Source organism: Embiotoca jacksoni, unplaced genomic scaffold (genome assembly GCF_022577435.1).
Source record: "Embiotoca jacksoni isolate LCO1_2020_lvr unplaced genomic scaffold, fEmbJac1.0.p SCAF_8, whole genome shotgun sequence".
NCBI classification, from domain to species: domain Eukaryota; kingdom Metazoa; phylum Chordata; class Actinopteri; family Embiotocidae; genus Embiotoca; species Embiotoca jacksoni.
The window spans coordinates 6,442,350-6,469,715 of record NW_027185436.1 but is presented as its reverse complement, the minus strand read 5'-3'; the positions used below and the strand labels follow the sequence as shown (position 1 = coordinate 6,469,715).

The 27,366-nt window shown below is 40.1% G+C and overlaps 1 protein-coding gene across 2 annotated transcripts; it reads left to right on the top strand.

Moving 5' to 3' along the window:
* On the top strand, positions 1-26,671 carry LOC138191689 (septin-2). 2 transcript variants are annotated; one of them, XM_069138619.1, is made up of 13 exons: positions 11-83; positions 2,512-2,576; positions 5,814-5,869; positions 6,288-6,387; positions 6,476-6,562; positions 6,973-7,096; positions 8,130-8,264; positions 8,938-9,055; positions 21,734-21,835; positions 22,032-22,177; positions 22,353-22,436; positions 22,519-22,576; positions 25,329-26,671. In XM_069138619.1, exons 3-13 carry the CDS (start codon positions 5,843-5,845, stop codon positions 25,392-25,394), a joined length of 1,047 nt encoding a protein of 348 aa, XP_068994720.1. In that variant the 5' UTR covers positions 11-83; positions 2,512-2,576; positions 5,814-5,842; the 3' UTR covers positions 25,395-26,671. The 2 variants fall into 2 exon arrangements, with proteins under 2 accessions (XP_068994719.1, XP_068994720.1); XM_069138618.1 differs by lacking the exon at positions 2,512-2,576 and having other exon boundaries at positions 1-83.
* The last annotated feature ends 695 nt before the right edge of the window (positions 26,672-27,366 follow it).

The window sequence follows — 27,366 nt, the reverse complement described above, 5'->3', positions numbered from 1 at the left end:
TCCGGGTTTCCCTTCCTGGGCTGGGACAGCGGCGAGAGGCAAAACGCTCCGGTTGATTAACAACATTTCAAAGTTAAGCACAGGTAAGCCACTGGCCAGTTGTTTATTGTATTTTGCTTAACAAACTGTAATGAGCAAGTCGGAGCAGGCAGTGAAAATAACGCCGGAGAGTGAGTTGAAGCCGAGCTGGAAATATGACACCAGCCGCGGTAACAACTGTTGAACGCTAAAAGTTTGACATATAACATTTACACACTTTCATTGCTGTTTAGGCTCAAAGTCGGTTTATCAAACCTTTTTTTTTTTTTTTTTTTTTTTTAAAGAAAAAGTGATTGTAAAAAGCTGCGTTAATTACATGAACTGTCCACATTGAAATGTCATTGTTGATGTTTGGTAAAGTCTGTCTGACAGACTGGGTGTGGTGGACATCAGAGGCCTTCACACACGTTTCAAACCCCTGAGACCAGTCACTGAAGCATTGTTTCATGTTCTCCTTTATTATATGAAACAACTGTCAAAATAAACATTTCCTTCTCTTCAGCTTTTACAAGCAGCGATGATCGCCCAATACCTCTTTTGAACTCCTGTATTGTCCCATTGTCCCAGCTTACTCTCGACATCTGCGGGGAAGCTCCCAGCACTCCTACATATTTCATAAATCACGTTAAATATACACTGACGTCCCTTCCACAGCGTTGACTCTCCCACATTTCCTTTAAACCAATGCTGTGTAACTTTCCTCAACCCTCCATTTGCTTTTTAAACATCTGATTATTCTTTGACCTTTTGAATGCAAAGCTCATTTGCACAAAAATAAATATTGCATGCAGACAACTTAACAATAACAGTGGGAAACAATTCATATTCTTATTATGTGTCTGTCGAAGATGTGGCGGAGGGCCACTATTGAATAATTATCATCCATCTTTGCTTGTGTTTCTGGCACAGTGAAAACATGCATATTTGCCTTCCTTTCTTGTGGAGTGGTGAACTCTATGAGCACGATGGCGGACTTTGTGAGCTGTAATCTCGGGCTGGCAGCCGCCCTTTACTGCAGAAAACAACGTAGCTTTTCAGAGATCGGATTGATATCAGAAAAACAACATCTCTTCGTATTGAAAGAAGTTCCAGGCCCCGTGGTCCAACACCTTCAACGCTCTGACCTTTCCCCTTCCCTTGACCTTATCTCACAAACTCTGTCCGGCACAGGAGCGCCAGGGAAGTCATCTGTCTGACACCTATAAACTACAAAGGGATGTTTCCTCCCACATTACACTGTGGTGTGAATGGAAAAACAAAACTTCATTCACTTTGACAGACCCCCAAGTACACCTGGACTATTGTCTCAGAAGCTTGAATGGTGACGTTACACAGCAGGATCCCTTTATTCACGAGGTTGTGTGTAACCTGGATGAAGAACTGCACTTTAGAAATAACTTTCCCCCGCACAACAACCCAACATTGTCTAAATCCCCAAATGTTATATGTCCTTAATGCTTTGGGACTAATTATCTCAATAAATCACCAGAAGAAAATGTGTAAATATTTGACAGGTTTTTAAGAGCACAACATTACTTGTTTTGTCTGACTGTCAGCCCCCAAACCAGAGACATTAACTTTACTATAATATAAAAGAAAGAAGAGCAGAACCGCTTCACATTAAACATGCTGAAACTAGACCATCTTTGAAATTTTGCTTCATCGATGCCTTTTTTGATCAGTTGTTGGTGCTTGATTCTCCATCCACTGACATTTCCTATATAAGAAATGAAGGCCAGATATAATCAAACAGAGGGATTTGTGTTGTGATTCAACTTGTGTTAATCAGTCTGTCTTATATCCATCTCTTCATTTAAACATTTGTAATGTCCTCAAAATAAAATGCCAGTTGTCAAACATGAATAGAGACATTTCCTGTCCAGATGATGGAGTTCAAAGGATTATTTGATCTCCACCCATAACTGTGCACCAATATAGAGACTTTTCCCCATCTAAACTTCATACTACAGTCGCTGTGTTTGTATGATATTGTGTTGCTGTATGACTCCCACTTGTTTTTAGTAATATCTGACCCCGTCCCAATCATCATAAACAGTCCATCCGGTGCTTTAAACTCTGTTATAAACAGGCCTGCTGGTTTCGTCGTGGTTGAAAGGCTTTTTCATTCCGCCTATTGTGATTTTTTTTTTCCTCTCTGGGCTCATATCATAAAGTGTGTCCAAAGCCACAGCTTAAAAAACACGTATCATATCTTTATGACAGTCCTGTTGCCCACCACCACTACCTTTAGCCCCTGAGGGCCCCTTTATTACAGCCAAGCCCCCCCGTCTCTGTGTTGTTGTGCGTCTATGTGTGTGTGCCTTTACATTAGCCAAACATCACTTTATTATGCGCTATAACTCTGGGGTCCGTCGCTGTTGTCAGTTGCCAGTAAATTGCCATTTTTGTTGTTATGCCACCGAGTTCTCAAAGTCTCCATGGTGGGAAATTATTGTTTCAATGTTTCCAAAGGGTGCAGAGAGTCCATAATCCAAGGAGAGGGGGTGTGCGGACCTTTGACACTGCCTGTCAGGAAGGTGAATAGTTCTACTAGCACCGCTGCCCTGTCATGGCTTCACCCCAGCCAATAAATCAACTGTAAATGCATTGCATGCCAACAACTTTGGCTTTACTAAGATGGCATTTTTCCCTTTTGGCCCAAACTGTTTAATCTCCCCCACGTCTGGCCCATTGATGGCTGTGTGTATGTGTGTGTAAGCAGCTCAGCAGCCTGGCCGATTAAATGGCCATTATTAAGAGAGTGTTATTGAAGTGTGCCTCCCGCCTGTCTGTCCTGTAGTGTTGTCTTTGTGAGATTGCAACTGCGATATTGGAGCGGTTTAATTAATCTGCTGCCGGACTAATGCTGGTTCCCACAGAGACTGACCAGGAGCAACACTAGGGGGGTGTGTGCTTGTGTGGGCTGCTCCATTAGCTCAGATGTTCATTAACAATGAACAACCCAATATCACACCAACGTGTGTAAGACACCCGTCTGTCCACTAGGCGGTATCGCGCCCAGTGTCATGTTTTGCCTAATCAAGGCGTAAAAAGTACGTGCATGTGGTTCAGGCATCAGGCAGGCAAAACGTGACACTGACACGGTATCCTCAAGTTGACTGACAGGTACTTGATAATGTGATAATGGGCTGCAATGAAAACGCATTATTAGCTTTAACAATTATTTCCAATATCTGTTATTCTATTGATTATTTTCTTGATTAGTTGACTGGTCTTTAAAATGTCAGAAAATTGTAAAAAAAAAAATTCAACTTGTGTTTCCCGAACCCAGAGAAGCAGTTTTTTTTTTTTTTTATCTCGACTAACTGTTTGTAGTCAATATGTATTATCATGTAATGGAATTACAAAATATTCACATTTAAGGTGCGATCAGAGAATTTGGTCTAAAATGAGTCATCGGTTATCAAAATAGTTGGCAATAAATTCTGTGTCAATCAACCAATCAATTAATTATTGGAGCTCCAATTACATCTGCTAAATATTTACCAGTATTGCTAGCAGGCATTTAGCTCAAGTACAGCTGTACAGCCTCACGAGCTGCGAGCATGACTGTAGGTTCTTAGTGCTGTTTTGATTATTTATTAATCTACTGATTATGTTTGATATCTGAAAAGTGTTGTTTTCGTTTCAACTCAAGTCAAATTACAGTCATGATACTGTTTTTCAGTTTCAGGGACATTTATATTTGCTGCGCGTCATTAATTATTATTCCCCCTTTGAATGTCCTTATGTACCCTAATGTACTTCCATTGCTTTGATCGGGCTACCTCTTGACGTTCATGACTCTGTAGCCCCCACCCCAGTACTCCTCCACCCTGAAGGGTTGGTGTCCCCCCTTGCCGTCGTGCATGTGGTTGGTCTTGAAATGTAGTCGGGGGTGAGGCACGTGTTCTCTCTCCTGCCCAGGCTGAGCTGCCCTGTATAGGAAAGGCTTCGGGAACCGAAGGGATAAACGGCCATTGTTCTCGCTGCAGGCTCGGTGAAACCACCCTCTGAGTATGAGACATCTCTGCCCAGTTTCATGTTGATAAAGAGGGTTCCCCCTTAACTACCATCTCATACATTTAAGAGTGTGAAATGGTTCCCCAAATGTGTGTTTGGCACATGCCAATGTGGAATGGTCATTTTTAGTTTCCCATGCCACCTCTCTCCACCCAGGCTAACATTACATAACCACAGTACCGTATATCTCCGTTTGCCAGCGCACGGCCGCCTGCCTCTTTCTAATGCTTATCACACTCCACCTGTCAAGGGCCAGTGTGTTGGTGATAAAAAGGAGCCTGTTCTTCCTGCTCAGTCATTATGTAGCTAATTTATCAAGTGGTCTTGTTGCTCTGTCGTCTGCTCAGGGTCATAGAGAGGGACAGGACCACGTAAGACGAATACTTTAATGGGAGTCTGGGAACAAACTTGTTGCCCAGCGCTCGTAATCTCTGCTCCTTCCGTGTGATAGTGTTGAAAACAGTGTAGACTGAATGAACGTCTCAACGTGGACTCGGTGTACAAATCTGTTGGAGTTTACAACATAAATATACTTGTGTTGAAGATACGGGATGTAAAGACAGCTGTGCTTCTTCTAAGTGATATCTTAATGTCGTATGGATGTCTTGCAAAGACATTTTTACACGAGACGGTATACATTTGTTGAAAGCCTGAAGTTTTTACGATGGCACCTGCTAGTTCTTTGGGTTCATTTGGCTTTTCATGGCTATAATAGAAATCATTATACAAAACTGTTTCATAATAATATGTGATTTCTTTTACATGATTTTTTTTTTTTTTTAGTAGACTTTTCTTTTACAGCAAACATTATGACTTGTCAGAGTAGGGATGCACAGTGGGAATTGATAAAGGCTCAGTTACATTAAGTGTCCCTGGAAGTCCTGACAGTGAATCAGCATACACAAAAGCAGGACCTCCCCTCAGTGGAGTGCAGCCATCATTAATACATCTGTGCTTCACTGGCTGTGGAAACTAAAAATGGCTGCTGTGTAAAAGATCTATGTGTTGATGATTCAAGTACTGCTGCATTACCTAAAACAGCCATGACTGTTTTGTCATTTTTATCCATAATCAGATTTTCTTTTGATGAGCTTTTAGAGAAAATTATATCTGAATATATAGCAATACTGTGATGTTATATTACATATATGAGAGTTGATTTGATTCACTTTGCCCACCCACCACTAATCTAATACAGCAAGTAATTAAACACAAGTCCTTATGAATGGAGTTTTAAAAAAAGCCTAGTTGATAGTTTTGCTGAGAAAAACATGGATCTATGTACAGCTTTGCACTGTAAATTTAGTATGAATATGCTATATGGCACCAGATAATTTAACAGCGATGTTTTCAATTTTTCAGGCTAAAACTTAAAACCAAAAAAGGGCAATAATATGAGAGTCTCAGACAAAAGGGTTAAACTGAATCTGGGAAGAAAAGCTAATCCCGCCTTTTGTGCGTTAGAAAGCAGCATTGGGTGGTTGCACAGTTAAATACATTTTTCTGATCTTCTCTTTATTATGAATTTGGCACGTCAGTCTCCATGAACAGAAGTTGTTACCATGATGTTCTCACGTGCTGGAGATTCACAATGTACTTTATTCATTGTTTAGGCTGAACTTGACATATTAGAATTATACATTTTGATCAATCAATTTGCCTCCAATAACAGATTTGCTACCAAATCAGAGGAAAGTTATTTTTTTATATATATCATTTGGCGCTACATGTCTCCTTTTTTCCACCTATAGGCTCGTCAGACATCCAGTAAACGGTAGCGATGTCTCAGTCTGGAGAGAAAGGGAAGGTGAGTAACAGGCCGTACCTCATCACATCTTTCACTGAACTATGACAGATCCACGGGGTACACGAGAGGGCTCTCTAATAAGGCACTGGTGATTAAGAGTCATGGTACTTGTAATCTCATGCACACATGCTTGCACAAGCATCCAGGGAGGATATCCTGTATAAAGTGAGTGTTTCATGGCTAGGCTTTATTGCCTGTTGGAATTCCTCATTGATATACATCATCATCAATCTCACTGTGAGAATTCATAGAATTATGAATTATGCTCAGTGTAAAGAAGGATGTCGTAAAATGTTAGAAATCCCATAGCACTAACGTTGCAAAATTCTCCTATCTCCTTAGATATTTATTAAGTATTAATTGCAGTTTTGGATCCTCACATTGAACATTTTTTTGTGCCTTTTTTTGTGCTCCGTAGTTCCCAGATGCTGCAGGTTATGTTGGGTTTGCTAACCTCCCAAACCAAGTGCACCGAAAGTCAGTGAAAAAAGGGTTTGAATTTACCCTCATGGTTGTAGGTGAGTGGTCACTCTTCTCTTTTACATGTAGACTATATGTTTTCTTTTTGAGAAAATAGATTTATTTTCTATTCTCTTTGTTTTCCAGGGGAGTCTGGTTTGGGAAAATCAACACTTATAAACAGCCTGTTTCTCACTGATCTCTACCCTGAACGCTACATCCCCGGTGCCGCAGGTATGCTCAGCAATGCGCACAGAGACATGCATACACATACACACACTGTAATAATAGAGAAATGTCTGCTGCAGTGTCTCCAGCAGAGCATTATTTCAAGAGGAATGCCGGGAATGCTGCAGTCTCAAAATATGACCCTGCCCTTCTTATGACTTGACTTAGATTAGGACTTGTTCTGGCTTGAAAACAATTATCCAGGCCCTCCCTGGTCACTTAGCATAGATAAGAAAACGCATATCCCTTTAAAATGACAAAACCCATGATTTCATTTCTTTAAGGCGTATCCGCCTCCACGACGCCTGCTGTTATGGCAGCTCGGCGGCGTGTAACAGATCGCACAGCTCGGGCAGGACTTTTTGGACATAAATTTAAAGTATCTCCTGAGTGTTTCTCATGCTTTGTCTCCACAGAGAAAATTGAGAGGACAGTGCAGATTGAGGCGTCCACTGTGGAAATTGAGGAGAGAGGAGTGAAGCTTCGTCTCACCGTGGTAGACACCCCTGGATATGGCGATGCCATCAACAGCCAGGACTGGTGTGTTTATGTGCTGTGGAGGAGTGCCAACAACTCGAGACCTGCCGAACGTGCTCGCTCATCCTCTTATCCTCTACGACTCCCTTTCTCAAGTTTCATCCAAAACTCCTTAGTTTCTACCTCTCCTCCCTCTGCCTAGATTTCATGTATCTGTGTGTGTTTACTTGTGTGGTATCCTCATGCCAGTGGTGTCAATGTAGACTCCCTCTCCAGGATCTATTTCCTGTTTATTGTCCTGGAATAGCGGTATTTTTACACTCGTACTACAGACGGTCGCTACCAAACAACAAACAAGTCACTTCCTCTTTGCTTTCTCTCTGCATAATTTGTGAATTGTTGCCTTCAATATTTAGATGATTAATTTTAAAAACGAAAGAAATAAAGCCACATTTAATGAGGAATTTGGAGTTAAGGGCTGAGCTCAGTACATTAGTAGTTTCTTTTTGGTATTCAAAAAGAAACAGTAATGGCTAAATAACTTGTTGTTGTAAGAACTGAGATGGCAAAGATCTTGCATGTATCAACAGAATGTCCATACAAACAGTGGCTGTAACTTTACATTGACCACCAAGTTCATTCAATACATTTTAAAAGGTTTTTCAGCACATACAGGAACATAAAACCCTTCAACAATCCATCTGTCATGTCATAAAACCTTTGTGACAACAGTAATATATCTCCTGACATCTGAAACCACACTGTAATGAGTCCTTTTGGAGTCCAAGAAATTTCTTCAAACATATCATCTCTGTGTTTGATCCTTTGGGACTACTTCCTTTCTTTAATTCTAAAACTGCCCCTTCACATTAAACCTTCGTAAGCTTATGTTGGGCTTTTTAGAAAGTTAAAATTGGTTCCTTGTGTGTAAAGAACATTTGACCTACAGTTTCTCTTTGACCAGGACGATCCTATAAGACTCATTACTTTTAGGATGACTACAGTACATGATTTTCTTTTCTCAACTGTTTGAAAAACGATGTCATTCTCGGTGCTGATGGAAAAGTATTTTTTTTCTGTCTGTGTTTGACGTCAGCTTCAAGACCATCATCCAGTACATTGACAATCAATTTGAACGGTACCTCCATGATGAGAGCGGGCTGAACCGAAGACACATAGTGGACAACAGGGTGCACTGCTGCTTCTACTTCATTTCTCCATTTGGACACGGGTAAACGAACAAAGACACAGTTTTACAGGCACCAACAGTGAGCAGAATTACACTCCCTCCAGGATTAAACATTTTTTGCGATCAAAAATGCTCACATTTGCAGCAGATTTTCTCAAAATTGTAATGCAATTTGCTGATTTTTATGTGAGTTGTTTGCAGTAAGAAAAAAGAATCGGAAATTCGGAAAGGCTTGTTTTGTCCCATAAGCCTTCAGCAGAGCTTCTGTGGAGTACGTTTAATCAGGAGAAATCACTGAAAAAATAGCAAGCTTGGTTGATTTTGAACTAATCATTTCGATTGAAAGCGTGTAAAGGGATTTGGAAGTTGTATTTCAGTTGAATTACATGTCGACTTCCAACACACAATACCACCAAACATGTTTGAAGCAATCAAGGCAGAACTTCCACATTTTGGAAATTTCAAAACAAGACGTCTCTCACTAATGAAGTTACTAAGCAAACATTACAGCATTAGTATTTCTGATGTTGTTGTGTCAGAGCTGTTGTTCCGCTTTGTCTCCAAGTGCTGTCATGTAAACTTATTGCATAAGTTGCGTAATGCAGTTGATCTCACTCAGTTTCAAACTTTTTCATCTCAAAACTGTTCCTTCTGTTTTTTGTCTGCTGTTTTTCACTGTGATGTAATTCCCCTACTGTCTCCTTTTCTTTCCCAGCCTGAAGCCTCTGGACGTGGAGTTTATGAAGGCCATCCACAGCAAAGTCAACATCGTCCCAGTCATCGCGAAGGCTGACACACTGACACTGAGGGAGAGGGATCGCCTGAAGAGGAGGGTGGGTTTCATCTCCACACACACACACACACACAATTATAATCCAAAGGTGTCTTTTCTTCTCTATATACGGTACATGGAATCATATTTGCTCTAGATTTGACTCTTGGCACAAAGCTGGAATGTCTCCACACTTGTTGTCAGGATGTTACAGACTGTTTTTTTTTTTTTTGTCTGTTATGTGCTTGTTTATATCCGATGTATGGTTTAGCCATTACAAAGTAGCAAATCCTAATAATAGAAGAGAATAATATGCAAAAAAATATCAAAATCACGTATCCATCTTTATAGGCAGCCTGGTGTATCATACATCCGTGCGTTCCTGTGAGAAAGTACACGTATACTAGTCTTGGTAATTAAAGTGATCTAGGGCTTACATTTTTGTGTTTTTGCTGATACTGCCAGATTGTTCAAAAGTACAGGGAGGGGCAACATGCGAGAGGAAACCGTGGGAGGCACGTGCGTAGAAAAAGAGGGTTGTAAATGATATAGATGAATCACATCTCATCTCATCCAGCGTCAACCCGTCCCATATACTTCCTGTTGGAGCGGACCCAAGTGTCTGTGCCTGCCTGCACGCTCCTTAGCTTCCCGCTGTCCAGAAGGGGAAGGACAGAGTAGTACCGCACACACTTCACAGTAATGTGTTCAGCTGATAACCTCTCATCTGTGAAATGAGTTAGTAGGATTTTCCTGCTTCTGTTACTCCTTTTCTTTCCTTTTCTGTGTGTCTACTCTCTAGTACACCATTGATATTTCTTACATCCAAGTTGTATGTCTGGATTCAGAAAAGAGCTCATACAATTGGTCAATTTGTCAGTTATATAAAATTATTAGGTAACTATTTTGATAAACAATTAAAAGTTTCAGTCACTTTTCAATCAAAAATGCTGAAGAGTTTTTGATAATATAGCTTCTCAAATGTAAAGATGGGGTGCTTGTCTCTTAAAAATCCTCAGTTGTGCCAGGCATTTAAAAAAAAATATTTTTAATGAGGAAGTCATTATCAGACTAATAAATGATGAAAAGAACCAGTGGTTGCAGTCCTAGTTTAGAAACATGGCAGACGTATGAGGCATTAGTTGCAACTAACTTTTTTTTTTTTTTAATGCCAGCCCACTCCACTCTTTCTTTTAATTGGAAGTTCGCCCACCTCCCCACCTTCCTCTTGCATGCCCAGACCTCCCACCTGCCTCTCATTCAGGTCTCGGAGCCGGTGGTCTGGCAGGCGTTGGACTGGTCAGCTGACCGGAGTCCAGCTCTGCTCTGTTCTCTCAGCAGCCAATCGGTTGATTTCCCATTCAAATTGCTTGTGATCACTGATGCAGCATCTTAGCAAAAGAAAAAGTCACAGTTTGACCGTTGAGGACACACTTTTCTTCTTGTACTTCCTAACAAAACAGGAATTAGCATTTGCCACCGTGACAAAATATGTGTTCACAGTATTTGCTCCTGTAGTTTCCGGAGTGCAAGTTGGTCCTGCATCAAAGGTTAAATTCCTGCACTGTGTTGTCCTAAAGGGACCCACACTTGAATTGTACTCTATAGTGTTGTTTTGTCTTGTGACCTTCCTCAAACCTTTTCAGTGTTCCTTTGGTACTCAAGATGAACAAAACCATGTTTCCTGCCACCACTGACCCCCACCTCAAACTACAAAAAAACCCCACATTTGTTGATTTTCTGACCCAGCTGCCAGCGCTCAGCACGTCAGCTGTGTTGATTCGAGATTTTACATAACTTTTATTTGTTAAGTTTGTGCATGTTTTTAAATGGGAAATTATAAAAGTGTGGCAGAGGAAATATTAGTACGAGTATCACTGTGATCTGACCTCTTTTCAGCTGAACTGTCCACAGCACTATCGGCACTAACATTGTCCTGCAGTTTGTTCACATGCTCTGCTGAGTGTTGCATTAACAGACATTTCCCACTATACACAAAGCAGCAATTAGCATGAGAGGTCAACAAAATTGTCAAACTCATGCGCACAGACATACACACAGTTACAAATCCATACAGTCTAGAGATGAAGAAAGCTTTTTTTGGCACTAAATTTAAGGTCGATTTCTTTAGTTTTTTTTGTTCTGGGTCCACGCTGAAGGAGGTCTTACAATTTATCTCAGGCCTACTTAATGATAGAGAGTTCCTGGACAAGCCATTATGGTCAGGAAATACAGAGGGTTAATTGAGCTATCTGCTCCAAATTTAGAAATAGAAAAATGTGTCTCTAAGGAGGGCACGTTATTCCTACCATCTCTTGTTTGGCCACAATCTGGGCATGTACAACTTTTATCTTCATCTGGGTAAATACTGCAGTGGTGCGTCAGTGCATCCTGGTTTGGAATTTTGAGTTTCAAATTTACAAGGTAGCCCTATTTTGACTTGACACAAAACGCCATTCTTTGGACTGTAAACTTAATAATAACCTGATGGCTTTTTAATCATATAAATAGATAAGGATGTGCTTTAATTCCTGATGGAGAAATATTTGGCCATGGTTATCTAATATAGACTCAAGGCAAGAAATGGATATCTGTGTGTCTTTGTTGCAAAATAACACAATGCACACTACAGCTAAAACTGAACACCTGTATTGATTTAACAGTTAATAAGTTTTTTCCCACTGCTGAGCAGGCAGGACGAGGAACAACTGTGCTCTGCAGCTCTATTGCAGCTCTCTCTGCAGCACATTGAAAATAATGTAGGAATGAAACATGATGATGGACTAATTTCAGGTACATTAAAAATAATCAGATGACTGCAAACAGCATAAATGTGGTATTTTATGTGCTGACTTTCCTCAATTGTCACAGTAATCTGGTTCCTTGCACATATGGAAACATTATAAATCATTGTAAGCGTGAGGCATCATAGTGATGCCCATTAATCTCTGTTAAGTGGCTTTCAGGAGAGCTGGCTCGAGTAATTGTACGTTGGATCAGATTAGCTGAAGTGGCTCTTAGGTGTACGTGCATGATTTCTGCTGTACAGTCCTGTACAGTGAAGCAGAGCACCAGGCCTTCCTCTGAGGTCAGAGCACCAGCAGCCAAGAACCTGCCACAAAGCTTAGTGCAGCAGGATGATTGATACCCCCAGTGTTTCTCCCACACAATTTATTAGTTTGTTTTTTAACGGGGCACCATTCTGAGCCATTTGTCTCTGAGTAAATGGGACCCAAGCACCCTTCACTCCTTTCTCTTATTATTAGGGGGAAACAGCTTGTACAGAACAATATCAGTTTCCTGCAATGTGTCAAGACTGTTCCACTGACAAGACACAACCTGCTGCCCGACACAGCTCAGGCTCAAAGCACAAAGTTAACAAACCTCCAATCGTTCACCTTTCATCCCCTTAGTTCTGCTCTCCTCTCACCAAGTCCTTCCTCTCCTGGCAGTGCCTCACTCAGCAGCCTCTTACGTTCTACCTCTGCCTCTTTGTGTCCTCTTTTTTTAATTTGCTCTAATGCCAATTTCCTTCACCGAGGTCGCTGTGGTCTCTGGCTCATAACTTGCCCTGAGGAGGGTATATTGAGGGGCTGATCCTCTCAGTCTGGGACCATACAGTCATATCCTGTGTGGAGCTTTAGTCTCAAAGTGCTTAACTGGTTGTTTTCTGATTGAGAATAGAGGACGGCACACAGCTGGTTCAGACTTGAACCCTGGTGGAAGCAAAAAGTATCTTTTGTTATTTGAAAAAAAAAAAAAAAAGTGCTTTTGATGTGCATCCGATTCTTTTCACACGTTTCTGTAGCCAGAACAATTAATTGATTGGTCCTTTTTCAGATGCAAGATTTCCACTAGAGTAGAGGAAGCTCCAACACGAATTTCAGGTTTACATACACTTTACTTAAAACTAAGTATTTTTAAGCTGGATTATTTTGATTCTGTTTTAATGCACCTAAACCAAAAACGAGTCCTCCGACCCACACGAAGATAAAAGTTAGTTAGTTCCTATCCAGAAATACAACCCAGGAGTGTTTTCTAAATGAGTGCCGCTGGTCAGGTTTTGGCACAAAAACCACAAAGTTAAAAGTTTGGGAAAAATGATAGTTTGGGTTAAAATGATGAAGTTATGCAACCCTTGTCGTCATGGCAACAGTAAATGCGGTTTTATGGAGCGGTCCGACTCTTGCTAGGAAACGAGAAGTAAACAGCCGTTTCCTGCACCCAGCCTTTAGAAACCTGCATCGTCATGGCAACAGTAAACGTGGTTTTGGAAGTCTGTCCCTACTAGTGGTTGGAAATGGCAAGAGAACAGCGTTTCACAATAATCCTCTGTTGTATCGATCCAACTATATAACCTGCCTCCTGTTTCACAATGTAAAACTCACGTTATATAGACGTCATCTGAACGTCGTCTCGTCTCCGTGACACCATGTTGTTGTTATTTGCTTCCATAAAAGACCTTTGCTGTTTTTAGAGGACGATGGTCTCCGTCAGCTGTCATATAAGTGTTTTGAATTTGCAGTAAAAAAAAAAAAGAAAAAAAAAAAGGGGGGGGGGATGCAGTTGTCTTTCCTACAAGCAAAGCTATAAGAAAGTTGAATTAAATCATGAAAGGTTAGCAGAAGTCAACCAGATGCTCTGTGTGATATCCGCTTTTCTTTCGTGTCAAGACTAAAGGCTGTTCTTTTGAGCCAGAGGTCAGTGAGGGCTAGAGAAACCAGCTCCTCCCGGCTTCTCGCACACGGCTGCAGACAGCAGACAATAGTTCAGCCCTTTTTCCTCCCTCCACTCCCTTCTGTTTTCCTCCTTTCTCTGCGTTCTCTCCACATCGTTTGCCACTTCCCTCATCATCCTCATCTCCGCTCCTTTCTTCTCTCAGCCAGCCTCTTGTCCTTAACCGTCCATCTTTGCTCACTGTCTCCCATCCAGAACCCACTCTCCCTCCTGTTTGTCCCCTCGGCTGCTATATTTTACTCCCAGCCAGCCACTGTCAGTTTTCCCCTCATTGTCTGCCTGGTCTCCCCCAGCTGCCCCACCATACTCCTGCTCTGTGAACCAGCGCTATACTGGGACACATTATCAGTGCTGGACTGCTCTTAAATGGCAATAACAGAAAATGGAGCAGTTTTAACACAAGTTAAAGTCCAGCAGTCAGAGTTACGAAAAGGAAATTATAATGCAGGTATTTGCAACTGATTTAATTATGCGAGTTAGATGCTCAGCTCCATTTTTATTAAATGTTTCATGGTAAATGTTTAGGCTAGTGCCTTTATTAGTAAAGGTTGAGTGGTGATTACTTCATCTTTAGTAGTGTGTGTGTGTGGGGGAGGGGGGGGGAGTATGTGTGTGTGAGAGAGTGTGTGTGTGTGAGAGAGTGTGTATACATCTGTGAGAGTCCCTGGTCAGCTTGTGCTCAGGTCCTTTTCCTGCCAGTGTTTCAAACACGCGGATATATTTATTTTTCTGCCCTCCAGCGGTCATTGTGCCAAGCCATGCTCCACATCTCTACAGATTTTAAAACAATAAATATGCAAGTTTTTTTTTCCCTCATGGAGCGAGCAGCTCCGTTACACACAATCCTCTGTTCTCAAGTGAAGAAAGTACAGGGCGACTGCAGTGTGAAAACAGCAGGTTTCCTTGTTCCAGGGCCAACCTGTAAAGATGCTTTCCGGACTTAGCAGTGCAGCTAAAGAGTCACTTATTGCTGTTGAGGTCCCTTTTGATTACCAGACCAAGTCACAAAACGTGATATGTGGTTGAAATCCTAAACTCACACTGTCCCCTTTTAAATCTCACTTAAATGCCAGATTACATGAATAGCTCAATTCTATCTCCATACTCTTTGATCAGAGGGAGAGGTGGGTGGTCTTAACTGTACTAATACTTAGCCCAGACAATAGGACTGTGTGTGTGTGTGTGTGTGTGTGTGTGTGTGTGTGTGCGCGCGCGCGCACGCCTTGATCATAGTTACTTATATGATGCCTTTGCGTTACCACAGTTGTAGGACTTCCTCTGTATTTTCCACCAAAACCTCCTGTTAGAATAAACCCAGCTGTTCTGGTCCGGTCTGTTCTGATCTGGACCGACTGACTATATTTGGGTTGTGTTTCTGTGCATGCATGCAAGTGCCGTTATTCCTGTGAACAGAAATGTATTGTTCTCCTGGTGCTGCTGCAGGTCAGAATCAGTCCTGGGTTGGTACTTTCAGAGGGAGACGTCAGAGGGATTTGCTGTGTAGATGGTTTGAAGGAAGGTCAGAGAGGCAGAGGATGTGAGCATTTTTTTTTTTTACCTTTCTTGCCAGGCTGATTCACTGACCTCCTGGAGCTTCAAAGCATCACGAAAAATATGCGAGCTTTTTTCCAGTCCTGATGCTGGATAACAGTACACCAGTTCACAAAGTCAGGCAGCAGTTTGCTATGCGTGTGTGTCTGTGTGTGTCTGTGTGTGTGTTTGTGTAAGAAGCTGGTATGAGGTCTAAATCCCTCGGACCCCCCTAGATCAGGTATTGTCGGGGCTCCCTAACCCCCTCAGACTCACTGCAGGCGGGAGAGAGCCGGTTAGTTGAAAGGCGTTTCCTGGCAAGAGAGAAGCATTTGTTCTTGTGTCCTGAGGTTAGCAAATTAAGTTTGGGAAATTAAAGAATAGTTGTAGGAATCTAGCAAGCAGTCATCTTTCTGTCTTCATTTTGCCAAACCTCTGTTTTGTAATCTTGTAGTTGAGGTATGTAACGTGTTCAGTACTCATCATCCAGTGTTTCTATTCATTGGCAGATTTACCAAAGAGTCACACTTGCACCTTGTGTGGGAGGCTGACTAAATTATTTTTTGTCTTGTGTTGCAGGTTGGTTGGTCGGTCGGTAGAGTGACCTTCCTTTGTTCTTAAACATATTACAGTCTGCAGTTTACAGTTGAAACTTTAGGCAAGGCTAGTTTATTTATATAGTACCATTCAGACACAAGGCAGTGCAAAGTGCTTTCCAAAGACACAGAAATAAATTATAAAGATCAAAATTACATTTAAAAGACAACGGAAAAACAAAACGGTTCAAAGTATTTACTGAAATACGTTAAGAATCAGACATTAGGAAGAAATTAAAATGACTTTCAAATAGACAAAAGAAAAGGCTTTAAACTGCTCGAGACTTAGATTTACAACTGGAGATGCTGGTACTCATCACAGTCATGTTTTTAATTGGTGTGGCCTTGTATTTTATGTGGGAAGAGGTCATATTTTTTCCTGTCCAGAATAACTCATTTGACTTCGTTTATTGGCTTGACAGTTGGATTTCATCATCAGACCCACTGGTGCTCTCTTTTTCTCAGGTTTACTTTGATCTTGTACAGACTGAAGATTGATGCTTTAGCTGCTGTAGGACGGTTCTCCTGGTGTGATTTAGTCAAATATAAAGCTAACATATGGAGTTTTACATTCAATTGTCAAAGAATCTGTATTATGTTAATTAATTCCATACTTGCTTTCACTTCGCTCCAACATAATGGCCAAACCAAATTTCTGAGCTCAAAATTGTAATTAATCAAGGTTTGGCTTTGAATATTTGTGACATATCTCATCTTGTGATAAATGTATTCTTTCGATGATGGCCTAAAAACAATAGAGAACTGCTGTGTAAAACAGAGCCTCTTGTCTTTTTAACTGGAAATTAATACATTTTCAATAAATTGAAAGTTAGCTGGGCTGGTCTTTGCTTCAGATGAAGTAACTCTCATCTAGTGTTTTTGTGGGGGGGTCTACAGTTTATTTGCCAAGTGTAACTGTATACATCATTTTGAAAATGTGAGGTAATTAGGCGAAAATGTAAAGAAGGAAATGGGTATAGCAGCACATAGAGAATAAATCTGTAACCAGAATAAAGTTAGATTCTTTTTCAAATCATCCCTCAATCCCTTTCATTCAAAAGTCTCACTTTGATTGTAACTTTTTATTATTATTGAGTATTACCAGTTGACCTGGATGGTTACATGTCTCCTGAAGTTAACTCTTGTCTCTGAGGAGCAGAGATTATGTGTCAAAGTACATGCTTGTATTTAAAGGTGCAAAGTAATCAATTTATTTTGTTCAGTGATCCACAATAGGTCCACACACGAGACCTACCGCAACCTCATAAGGGACACAGAGCACTCTCCATGACTGGGATTTTCCTTTAATGAATTCTCCATTCTTGGAAAAAGAGGGCCCCCGTCCCTTAAACCTCATAACAAGCAGTGTCCCACCGGTGGTTCGACTATTACAAACTTTGTTCCAGGCCGTGTTCACTTTCTCCCAGTGTCAGGACCAAGATGATTTTGACAGCCTAAAAACTGCTTACGGAAAAACGGAAAATCGGTTAAGGTGTTTTCTTCTTATGTAACGAGGTTTAAGAGCAGCTGAAATGGTCACTGCTGAAGCTGGCAGGCAGCTGTGAGGTTACATAAACGTTACGTAAAAGTGCTGCTGATCTGGTCCCTGTTCTTCCAATTCTTGCTCTTCTCAATCAGGGTTGATTAGTGCCGAGATGCAGTTCGATTGTTTGGTTTGGTTTTTTTCTCTCTCTGTCAGCATTGTTGATTTCCTGAGAATGCTCTGGTACATGTTTCTACTTCCAAGTATTGTTCCCTGCTACAGTTTTAGATTCATGGATATAAACACCATGCCAGGCCAGAGGACACTGAGCTCCGTCCTCAACAGTCACACAACAAATCTGAACAGTTGAGAGTGTGAGTTTGTGCATGCAGTCACCTGTTGAATGTCAGAGCTGCAGTGTTCACCACAATCCCTTCTCCTTTTGTTTCTTTGCTCTTTTCTTTGGCAGCTATTTGTTTCCTTCCAGTGATGTTTGTCCAGGACTCATTTCTCACTGCTTAGCAGGTGTTTGAGTCATTCATGTTTTTGTGGGTTCTCTTATGAGCGTGAGCAGATCATGAAAATATTATTCCCTGTGCAGGTTGATGTGTTGAAACTGTTGATGCCTGTAATGATGGGTTGGCACCTTGTTTCATTGTGATAGGAGGTTTTGGTTCAACCTGCTGTGTAATTGCAGAAAAACTGCTTAAGCCACATCTCCTATCACTTCACCCTGTGTAATTATATCTATGTATAGACCTACAGGTGTGCTATATTTGGGCTACAGATAACCGCCATAGTTTCTTTCATAATACTGCTATTCTTAGAACTGAGTGAGCCTGACTTTTCTTTGCACTGTAAAAACTTTGGATTTATCCAACACAAATAATTGTATATTTAGATTTTAAATCTAGTTGGTCTTGTTTTTAGTCTAAATGGACATTTGATCATTTATCATTTGACTTAATTTAAGTAAATATAATTTGCCTTTTCCTGATGAGCAAAGACAGACTAACTCAAAGACAGATTTACTTTTAACTAGATAAAAGGAACATGTCTGAAAAATGGGCACTTTAAGTCTACAGAAGCCTTATTTTCAACAGTATGTCTTGAAACTATAATTAGTAGATCTATAAGACTTCAAGACTGCATTCAATTGCCAATAAATGTTAATGAACTTCTGAGGCGGCCTTGATGTTAAGAGCAGGTTGCTCAATAATATTAAGCTCAGTGGTTTTGATTCTTGTTTCCTCCGTCCACATGCTGAAGACACTGCATCCTCCGATGTTCCTGATGGCACGCAAAACTCTGCTGTGTGCGTGCGTGTGTGTGAACTTTGATATTAAATTAAATATAGGTTTAGGCCTACCTATTTCAAGATTAGGCAACTTTTTTCAAGTAAATCTCCCGTATTAAGTAAATTCTCTTGCTCTTTGGGTTTTATTTTTTCAGTTTGCTAAAATTAAGGTTTAAAAGTTAAATATTGAATTAAGAATTATTTACTGATACTGTTTCATTTATTACTGTCTCAAGTACTTTGATCTAAAACCAGCATTGTTTACTTATTTCAAACCTTTAAACAATTATCAGAGCTGCTTATGTCTAGACTGGAAGCATCTTATTGTAAGACTTCTAGTGAAGTAAAATTAACTAGCTGCATGGACATTTCATTTTGTTTATATTAAGTCATTATCTTCTTAAATTCAGTGTTTTTTTTTCTTGTGTTTCGGCCAACTGTGGGAATACATGTCTGGCATGATTCACCTGCAACTTCTCTCATTTATAACCCATTTTCAAACTGAACACCCTCCACCCTCACACTTATCATAACCGCCCGACATGGTGAAATATTTCCACAAACAATGCTGCATATTCTGTGAGGTGAGCCAGAAACATAAGGCGATAAATCTTTGGCTTCCTTTTCTAATTAACAGTGAGGGAGAGTCTTGTGTGGCATTGTTTGTCCCCCGACCTGGCAGCATTAAGCGGACCTGCCCGGCCAACCATAACAGCACAGAGAGGGGTGTGGGTTAGCAGTGTATTATAGCCGGACAGGATGATCATAAAATCAAAATGGCTCCCACTGCCAGCAAACCCTGTGCCAACTAAAATACATGACCACGAGGAGGAGAGGCTGGTGTAACATTCGGGATTACGGCTGACATTGTTTACAGTAAATCAGCAGGAGACAACAGGGATTTGGAGAAGGCATGTGATGATCCCCAAGAGGTCTTGATTATAGGAGTCAGGCCGTTCTAAGCACATGTTACAGAACAGAATAATTCAGGTAAACAGCCATTTTGGATTAGTGAGGTCTGGAAACAGATGATGGCAGACAACAGACTTATGAATGTGCAGTGACCAGATGAAGCTTCTGGGTATTTAATGGTAGTGTGTTGTGCGTTCTTCATCGGTTGTTCATTTAACTGGTTTCTCGGTGGTTTCCAGTTATATTTTTCCTGTTTTTGTCACCCATCTAATCTGAATTTGTCTCTTATTTTCTTGTGTAAATAGATTTGTTGTTTGTTTAATTTTTTTCCTGCCATTGTGTCACACGTGTTTATTTTCCCACTGAGTGCACAGTTTCCCAAAAGTCTTCATGCGCTGCCCCACCAGAGTGATGTTTATCCAGCCTCCACGTTGGAGGGTTCTGAATATCATATGTGTTTGAATAAATGAAGGAAAAAGAGTCTCTGGCCCGATGTCGCGCTCTCTTCCGAGTCGGCAAAGCCTGTTTGTTTTTAGATCTGCCTCCACAACAATACCCGACTCTCCCTGACAACACTATCTCACACATACTATGCACAGAGCTCACTGAAAAAACAAGCGACAGCCATAACAAGGACTCCAACAGGAGCTGCGCTCTGTAGGAAAACCTGCGCTCACTTCCCAGACTCCTGGCTGACTCACCACTGTCCTGTTATACACCACAGTACATGAAAGTCCCCAACAAGTCAGGAAAACAACACTTGACATTTTTTGGCTCCATTTGATAAGACTACATTGTGGATTTAAAAATTGTGCTTTTGCGAAAACAAAAGAAAAATGCGGCTTTGATGTTTAGAATAATAAATACTGACATCTGTCCCCGCGGTAGTGGTGAAAAAAGCTCCTTTGTTTTAACTTGTTTCTTCACCGGTCGGAGCAGAAATAAAGGAGGGTGAGGACTTTGTTTGGGGCTCTTTCGGAACTTGAATGAGCAGTTATTTTTCACCTGTCTACCCTTTCTGTCTCACCCCCCCCCCTTTTCCTCAATGGGGGGCTTTAATTAAATGTGTTGCTGCAACAACAGGTACTTACTCACACCCTCCTATTACTGCATAGAGCTCTTACTTTCTGTTCATGGGTCAAAAAGGCAGCTATTATATATTTCAGTCCCTCCAGGTATATTCTCAGGTTTTTTTTTTTCTCTTGTGATCAAAAATGTATCATTTTTTTTATAGCTTCTTTTCTCATGAATTACGATGCAGTTTTATGAGTTTTATCTATTTTTTGTGAAGCAAAATTGCTGTACCTACAAAGTGTTAAAGGAAAAGTCATATGGAAGCGCTTTGTGTGATGATAAGTATACTACAGCTCGAAGTGTGACAATTCTTAGTCTAATTATCATGATAGGACCACATTTCCCATCCAGCCTGTCACTTCTGTTTTGCCGTTTTTTTCTGTTCAACTGGCATGCATTTTTGTTTTGATGATGAGAGGCTGAAGAGCTTTGCTGACTAAATGAAGAGGCACTTTTGTTAATAATACTTTCAGCAGAGCTTCTGTTGAGTAGCTTAATTGGGGGGAAATCACGGGAACTTTGGAAAATTGTAAGTTCCCACAAATTAATTGATTTTGATTGGTTGAATTAGTTATTGAATTCATTACTGTGGTTGCGTTTTCCTGCACAGACTGATATCTAGATAAATTGTAGAAGCTTTTATGCCTTCATGGAATCAGCTTCTGCAGTTACGAGCTGTATTGACATCCGATTCAGGTTATATTATTTTAGTTAAGATGAAAAGTTATATGACAAATTAAATTGCACCTCGCTACAAGTAAAAGAACAGATGCATGGGGAAGTAAACATTAAATACATTATCATCATCTAAATTATACACATTGAAGCACGACATGCAAACATGCAAAAAAAATGTACAGTGCTTTCTAATAAAAGATATCTTGAAGGAACAAGGTACTTGTTGATCGATGTTTTGCTGTAATTTAAATGAGTTGACTTTTTAGATCATTGGTTTTTCAGACTGATAATAGAAAGTCGTATCTGCAGTGACACATCTGCTCAGCCATGAGTTGGATTTTTTTCCCCCCTGTGCAGTGGGACAGGTCAGGAGGTCACGGTGAGGTCACCACACTGCCTCTTCATCCTCTGTTTCTCTTCTTTCCACCTCAGATCTTGGATGAGATCGCAGAGCACGGGATCAGAATTTATCAGCTACCTGATGCCGACTCTGATGAGGACGAGGAGTTCAAGGAGCAGACCAGAGTCCTGAAGGTGAGAAAGGGACACTCGGGTGATGTCAGCTGTTACAAAACTACCTCAGACATCCCCCCCCCCCTGCTTGTTTAGTGATAGAAACTGTTCTCTTCCCATTCCTCCTCTCGTTACCTTTATTTTCCACGTCTCTGTTTCATACCCCTTCCTCTTGTTTCTCTCTGGTTATCCTTTGACATGTAACATCCTTTCCCAGGCAAGCATTCCCTTTGCTGTGATTGGCTCCAACCAGCTGATTGAGGTGAAGGGCAAGAAGATCCGTGGTCGTCTTTACCCCTGGGGAGTCGTAGAGGTGGAGAATCCTGAGCACAATGACTTCCTAAAACTGCGCACCATGCTTGTGTGAGTAATCTTGGCAATACAACTTTTTAGATAATAGGATTCTCAGATGGAAACTCATTTAAAACCTTAACAGAACTTCTTCCTTGTTAGGTTTGTGGCATGAGAAAATAGTTTGAAGCAGTCCTCTGCTGCCCTCTAGTGTGTGAGGATCTGATTGCATGTCTGTCTATCGCAGGACCCACATGCAAGACCTCCAGGAGGTAACTCAGGATCTGCATTACGAGAACTTCCGCTCAGAGAGACTGAAGACAGCTGGCAGGTGAGATGCTGTTCAAGCAAAAGATGAGCCTCTCCTGTTTCAAGGAAGGTTATTAACATTTAATATTTGTTTTCTGCTGCAGAGCTGTGGATGAGGATGTGATGGATAAGGATCAAATCCTGCTACAGAAAGAGGCAGAGGTAAGTACATACAGCTGCAGGAAAGTTGTCTTTTTCTACTCTCCCCGTGTGCAAAAATGTTGTCTTAATTTAGTAACACGTGGATAGCTGTATTTACTAATCTGCAGAATTCAAAATCAGACTGAAGGATAAGTTCAGACATTGCAATTTCATTTTATTATAATACTCACCAAATTTATGATAGAACATTATTGGTCACTGAAATCATTCCTCCTCTTCTTACTGGTTGTAATGTGTTCCCTTTAAAATGCATGTCTACTGTAATAAATGAAGAACACAATCTACAGCCCTTCTATTGTTCTGTGCGAAAACAAAATATGAAGCGTCAGCAGTTTGGGTTGCAGTCTTTTCAGTTCAAGGTTTACTTATTCCTGTGTTTAATACGAAGCCCCTGTATTAGTGCTTCTGCTTAAACAGCTCATTAAACCTTTTTTTGATGTGAAACTTTAAGTACTCCCGACCATTTCCCAAACCTCACAAGTGTCAGTATAATTTTTAAATGCTTATTTTTTTTTTTTAACCCGTCATCTCCGAATGACTTTGAACTTGATTCTGTAGCCAACGCGTGTTAATGAAACGCACGTCGGCACTGTTTTTTGTTAAAGTGACGGAAGGCTGGCTAAAATATTGTTTTACCACAGAAATCATAAATACGCCAAGCTATAAATGCAATGCAATGGGCAGCACATTGAATTTTAGTTGGAGGTATCACCTGAGCCTTTCAATCCTGTCAAGAGGATTACAGAAAAACTACCCTTGGTGGAAGGGTATAGCATTAGACAAAGAAAAAGACATTCAATTAAGCAGTATATCTGAATTAAGAGAACTGGAACCACTACGGCTGTAATATTACCACGATTGTATACATATCCAGACATATCTGGTGGCTGCGGTTGCTGATTTGCACATCATAGAAAATATGCTATTGGCCTTGGTTGAGGTCTCCGAGTACCCTTCTAGTTTACCTCGGGGACCACAGAGCATTCATGTCGTCGGACAAATAATCTTTTTCCTAATTGCTCCTGATTGCCCTGTTTGTTACTACTGCAGTGCACCATAGTGTAACGGGCGGGCTGCAATCAGAACTGTTTGTAAACAACTTGCCCAGGCAGGATATGCCATCACTTCCTGCTTGGATGTCCTGGCCCAGTTTAATGGTGGGAATGACCTCGGTAATATGAGGAGCCCAAAACACAAAGCTGGAGGGATGGTGGTTCCTTTGTTTACATGCTGAGGGGTTTACTGGGAGGAAATATTACAATAACAACTGTTACCCTGTAGATTCTTAATTATTTCCCTTGAAGGAGGTGATTAGTAATTGTTCTTTATTTGAAAGGTTCCTACATAGAGCTATTACTTTTGTAATATAAGTGGCAAATTGAGTCAGAGCTCAAGTGCATTAATTCAGATTATTTAATCATGTCAGTGCACAGCGGGTTGAATGTGCTGAATTGTCAAATTTGTCTTCCTGTGTAGATTTTAAATTACAGGCCAATTTAGGTGACGGCTACTGAAATCAATACTATTATATACATATTATTATATAATGTATTTACCCTGCAGAGTAATAATTTGAATATAAAGTTGTTACACAATATTAATGTTATTAATGTCATTAAAACAGGACATTATACTATATTTTGAAAATGCAAGTGTAATGGGGAATACATGTAATGAAATATTGAAGAAATACAATGACATTAAGACTGGAGTTTCACATACATTTTTTATTTTTTTTTATTTTTACAATTACATGTTTATATTAACTGAATTTCGTTCAGTAGAAAAAATACTGTTGTACTATGGAAATCAACAACTGTTTAATGTCCTGGCTTTTTCCCCAAAATAGAATGAATTGAGGTGGTACACTGCAACGCTGAGCTTCCAGTCTCAGGGATAAGTTTTCTGTATAATTGGTGCAAATTACAAGTACCAATACAGTCATTTGTAGGCATTAAAGGAAATCATTAGGAAATTGCTGCAGACTTAAAATAAAGCATTAACCATGATTCCCTAAGGCAAATGATCATACCTTATCATTTTGTCTTCTTAAATCTAGATGTAATATAAGAATATTGATGACAAATAAATATAAAATCTGTGTTGATGTTTAGAGTGATATTAAGTTTAAACATTCACATTTCTCGTCGATCTTAAATCTAAATTTTAATTGCCGAAATTATGTAGAAATGTGGAGACATCAGCCTTTAAACTGTCTAGAAAAATGTTGATTTGTTTTACCAAACCACAAGATACCATGGGAAGGAACTTAAAATAGTTTTGAGGGAAAACATCCAACATGAACCGTTTGCAAGTTTTGTCTTCAGCCACAAGGAGGCGACAGACATTAAAGAAATCTTCAGAAGAGTTCATGTTTATCAGAGAGCCAGGATTACAGTTTAAAATGTGAGCACTCATTTCACCGGTAGAATTAGATTATATACTTTTTATGCTTAAATCTCAACTTTTACCTGTAACATTTATTTACCTTTCAGCTGTTAATTAATTTATTGTTTGACGTTGATCTCACGCTTCATAAATTTGTAAACACTTTCTTCTATATCCTTTACAGCCGATATGAATATTGATGATATCATTATTAAAATTGAAACCTTTAGACTGTCTTTTTGGAGACATATTAGTCTTACATGAATACCATAACTGAAACTTATAAAAGGGAAAATAGTAATGTTGTTATTTAAAGAAACTCTCCATTCATTTCTTTTCTTTTTGTTTTTTTTTCTCTCTGTAGCTGAGACGCATGCAGGAGATGATCACTCAGATGCAGGCACAGATGAAGATGAAAACAGACGAGTAAATGGGTCAGAGCCAAAGGGAAGACACACACATGTACACAGTACACACACACACACACACACACACACACACACACACACACACACACACACACACACACAACCCTTCCCGCCACCTCCCTGCAGACCCACAAGGAGCCCAGGTATCCAGGATTACATCATCTTTATCTGCACACCACCAGCACTTCTTCTTCTTATTCCCTCCAAACATCCATCCATCAGCTGTTCTGGAGCTCCACACTGATGTTTTTTCTTTATTTTTAAGTGGTGTGAACATGAAAACGTTTGAATACTGGATAATTATAGTTGACATTTAGCATTTGATCTTAAGTGTCGTCCACACAGCTGCCAGTGACAATGGTACTAAGAGGTTATGCATCATTATGCAACATGTATACAAAAATGTACGTTTGGTTCGAGTCCAAGATTAAGGAGGCACCGTTTGCCATCAGGTTGAGACTGAAATGAACATATTTCAGCTTAAAGATAGAAAACATTTCCTTTTCATGTTTTCTAATGGCTCCTGAGTAATTCAGTAGCCCATCACTTTTACCTCCGGATGGTTTTAACCCTTCAGCTGCTGGTTTGCGCTTCAGTCTGATAATGCCATAAGTATGAATATTACCGCCGTGAATAAAGGTACGTGTAAACTGTCCATGTTCAGGATAAGGGAACGCTGTTATGTCTGATTTTCCAGAAAAAAAAAATTCTAATTGTGTTAAACTAGAAACTTTATTTTGTAGCCAAAATGAAAAAACTAATGCTACTCTGTTATAAAGGGAGAGAACCAGACTTTAGGATCATGTCATAGTGATAGTTTAATATTTATCAACACTTATCGTAAACGACAACTACAGACTGAAAACTAATGCAATTATTCAGTCCTGAAACTTGATATGTGCCCATATTTGCTTCAGCGATGTCATTTAACGTGTAAAATGGGGTGTTTGTACACTACATGTGCAGTTTTTCAACTTACTGTATTCACGCTTTGCCATTTAAATATCAGAGGCTTTATTATTGAACTTGTGTAACTCCCTCCGTTCTTCTGTGAGCAGCAGACTAAACATCCTAACTTCTCTAAGCACTACCATTTACCGGTGCCGTCACTCACGTGCCATCTTTGTGTTTTTCTGTCTTTTGCTCGCAAATATGTCTGTCGAACTAAAGACAAGCATAATTATTATTTCTTAATCATGTGTCATTAAAGACTTGTTTTAGGCGTCAACATTTTTTTTTTTTGTATTTCTCTCGAATAAAACCTGTTTAGAGAACAAAAGTTGGCATTTGTTGAGTCTGACGTTACGTTTGAATGCCATGTTTCTTCAGTTTTTGGAGCATTTTTAGCCCTCGTTAGCGTTAACGGTAGAGATACAGACACAGTCGCAAACATCTATTTGTTTTCTTTCGGTGAGCAGCATCACACAAAACAAAAAGAGAAAGTATGTCAGCTCTAGCTTTGATATAACCCTCGCTGATGTGTGCCTCGTTTTCCAGCTCATAGGACCGAGCTTAATAAAAAATTGCATGAACATCCATCCCAACAGTGACACACGTGATCACAGTAGCTTGATTTTTTTCTTCAGTTCATGGGAGAGTACTTTTGTTTCTGGAGTTTTTGACCTAAAATTTACCGTAAATGGTGAGATAGATATTTATGTCATTGTTTACATTTATTGTTTGGATACACGTTAATAGGAACAAAAACCAAGTGAAGAGATATTAGTTGAAGACGATGTTTTCTATGATCAGTGTTTTGGGGAGTTGTACGTACCAAAATATTTATATTGAATGTGAGGGCAAAAATCCTCTGCGGGATGTTGGGAAATAAAATAGAAACGCTTCCAACGATTTTTCAAAGGGAAACTTGAAGCTCCAGAAAGTTGAGTGTTGAATGTGATGGATCAGTATTCATCAGGAAAATATCAAGGTTTCTAAAATGGGTCAAGTGATTTGTGTGAAAGTTCACTATTA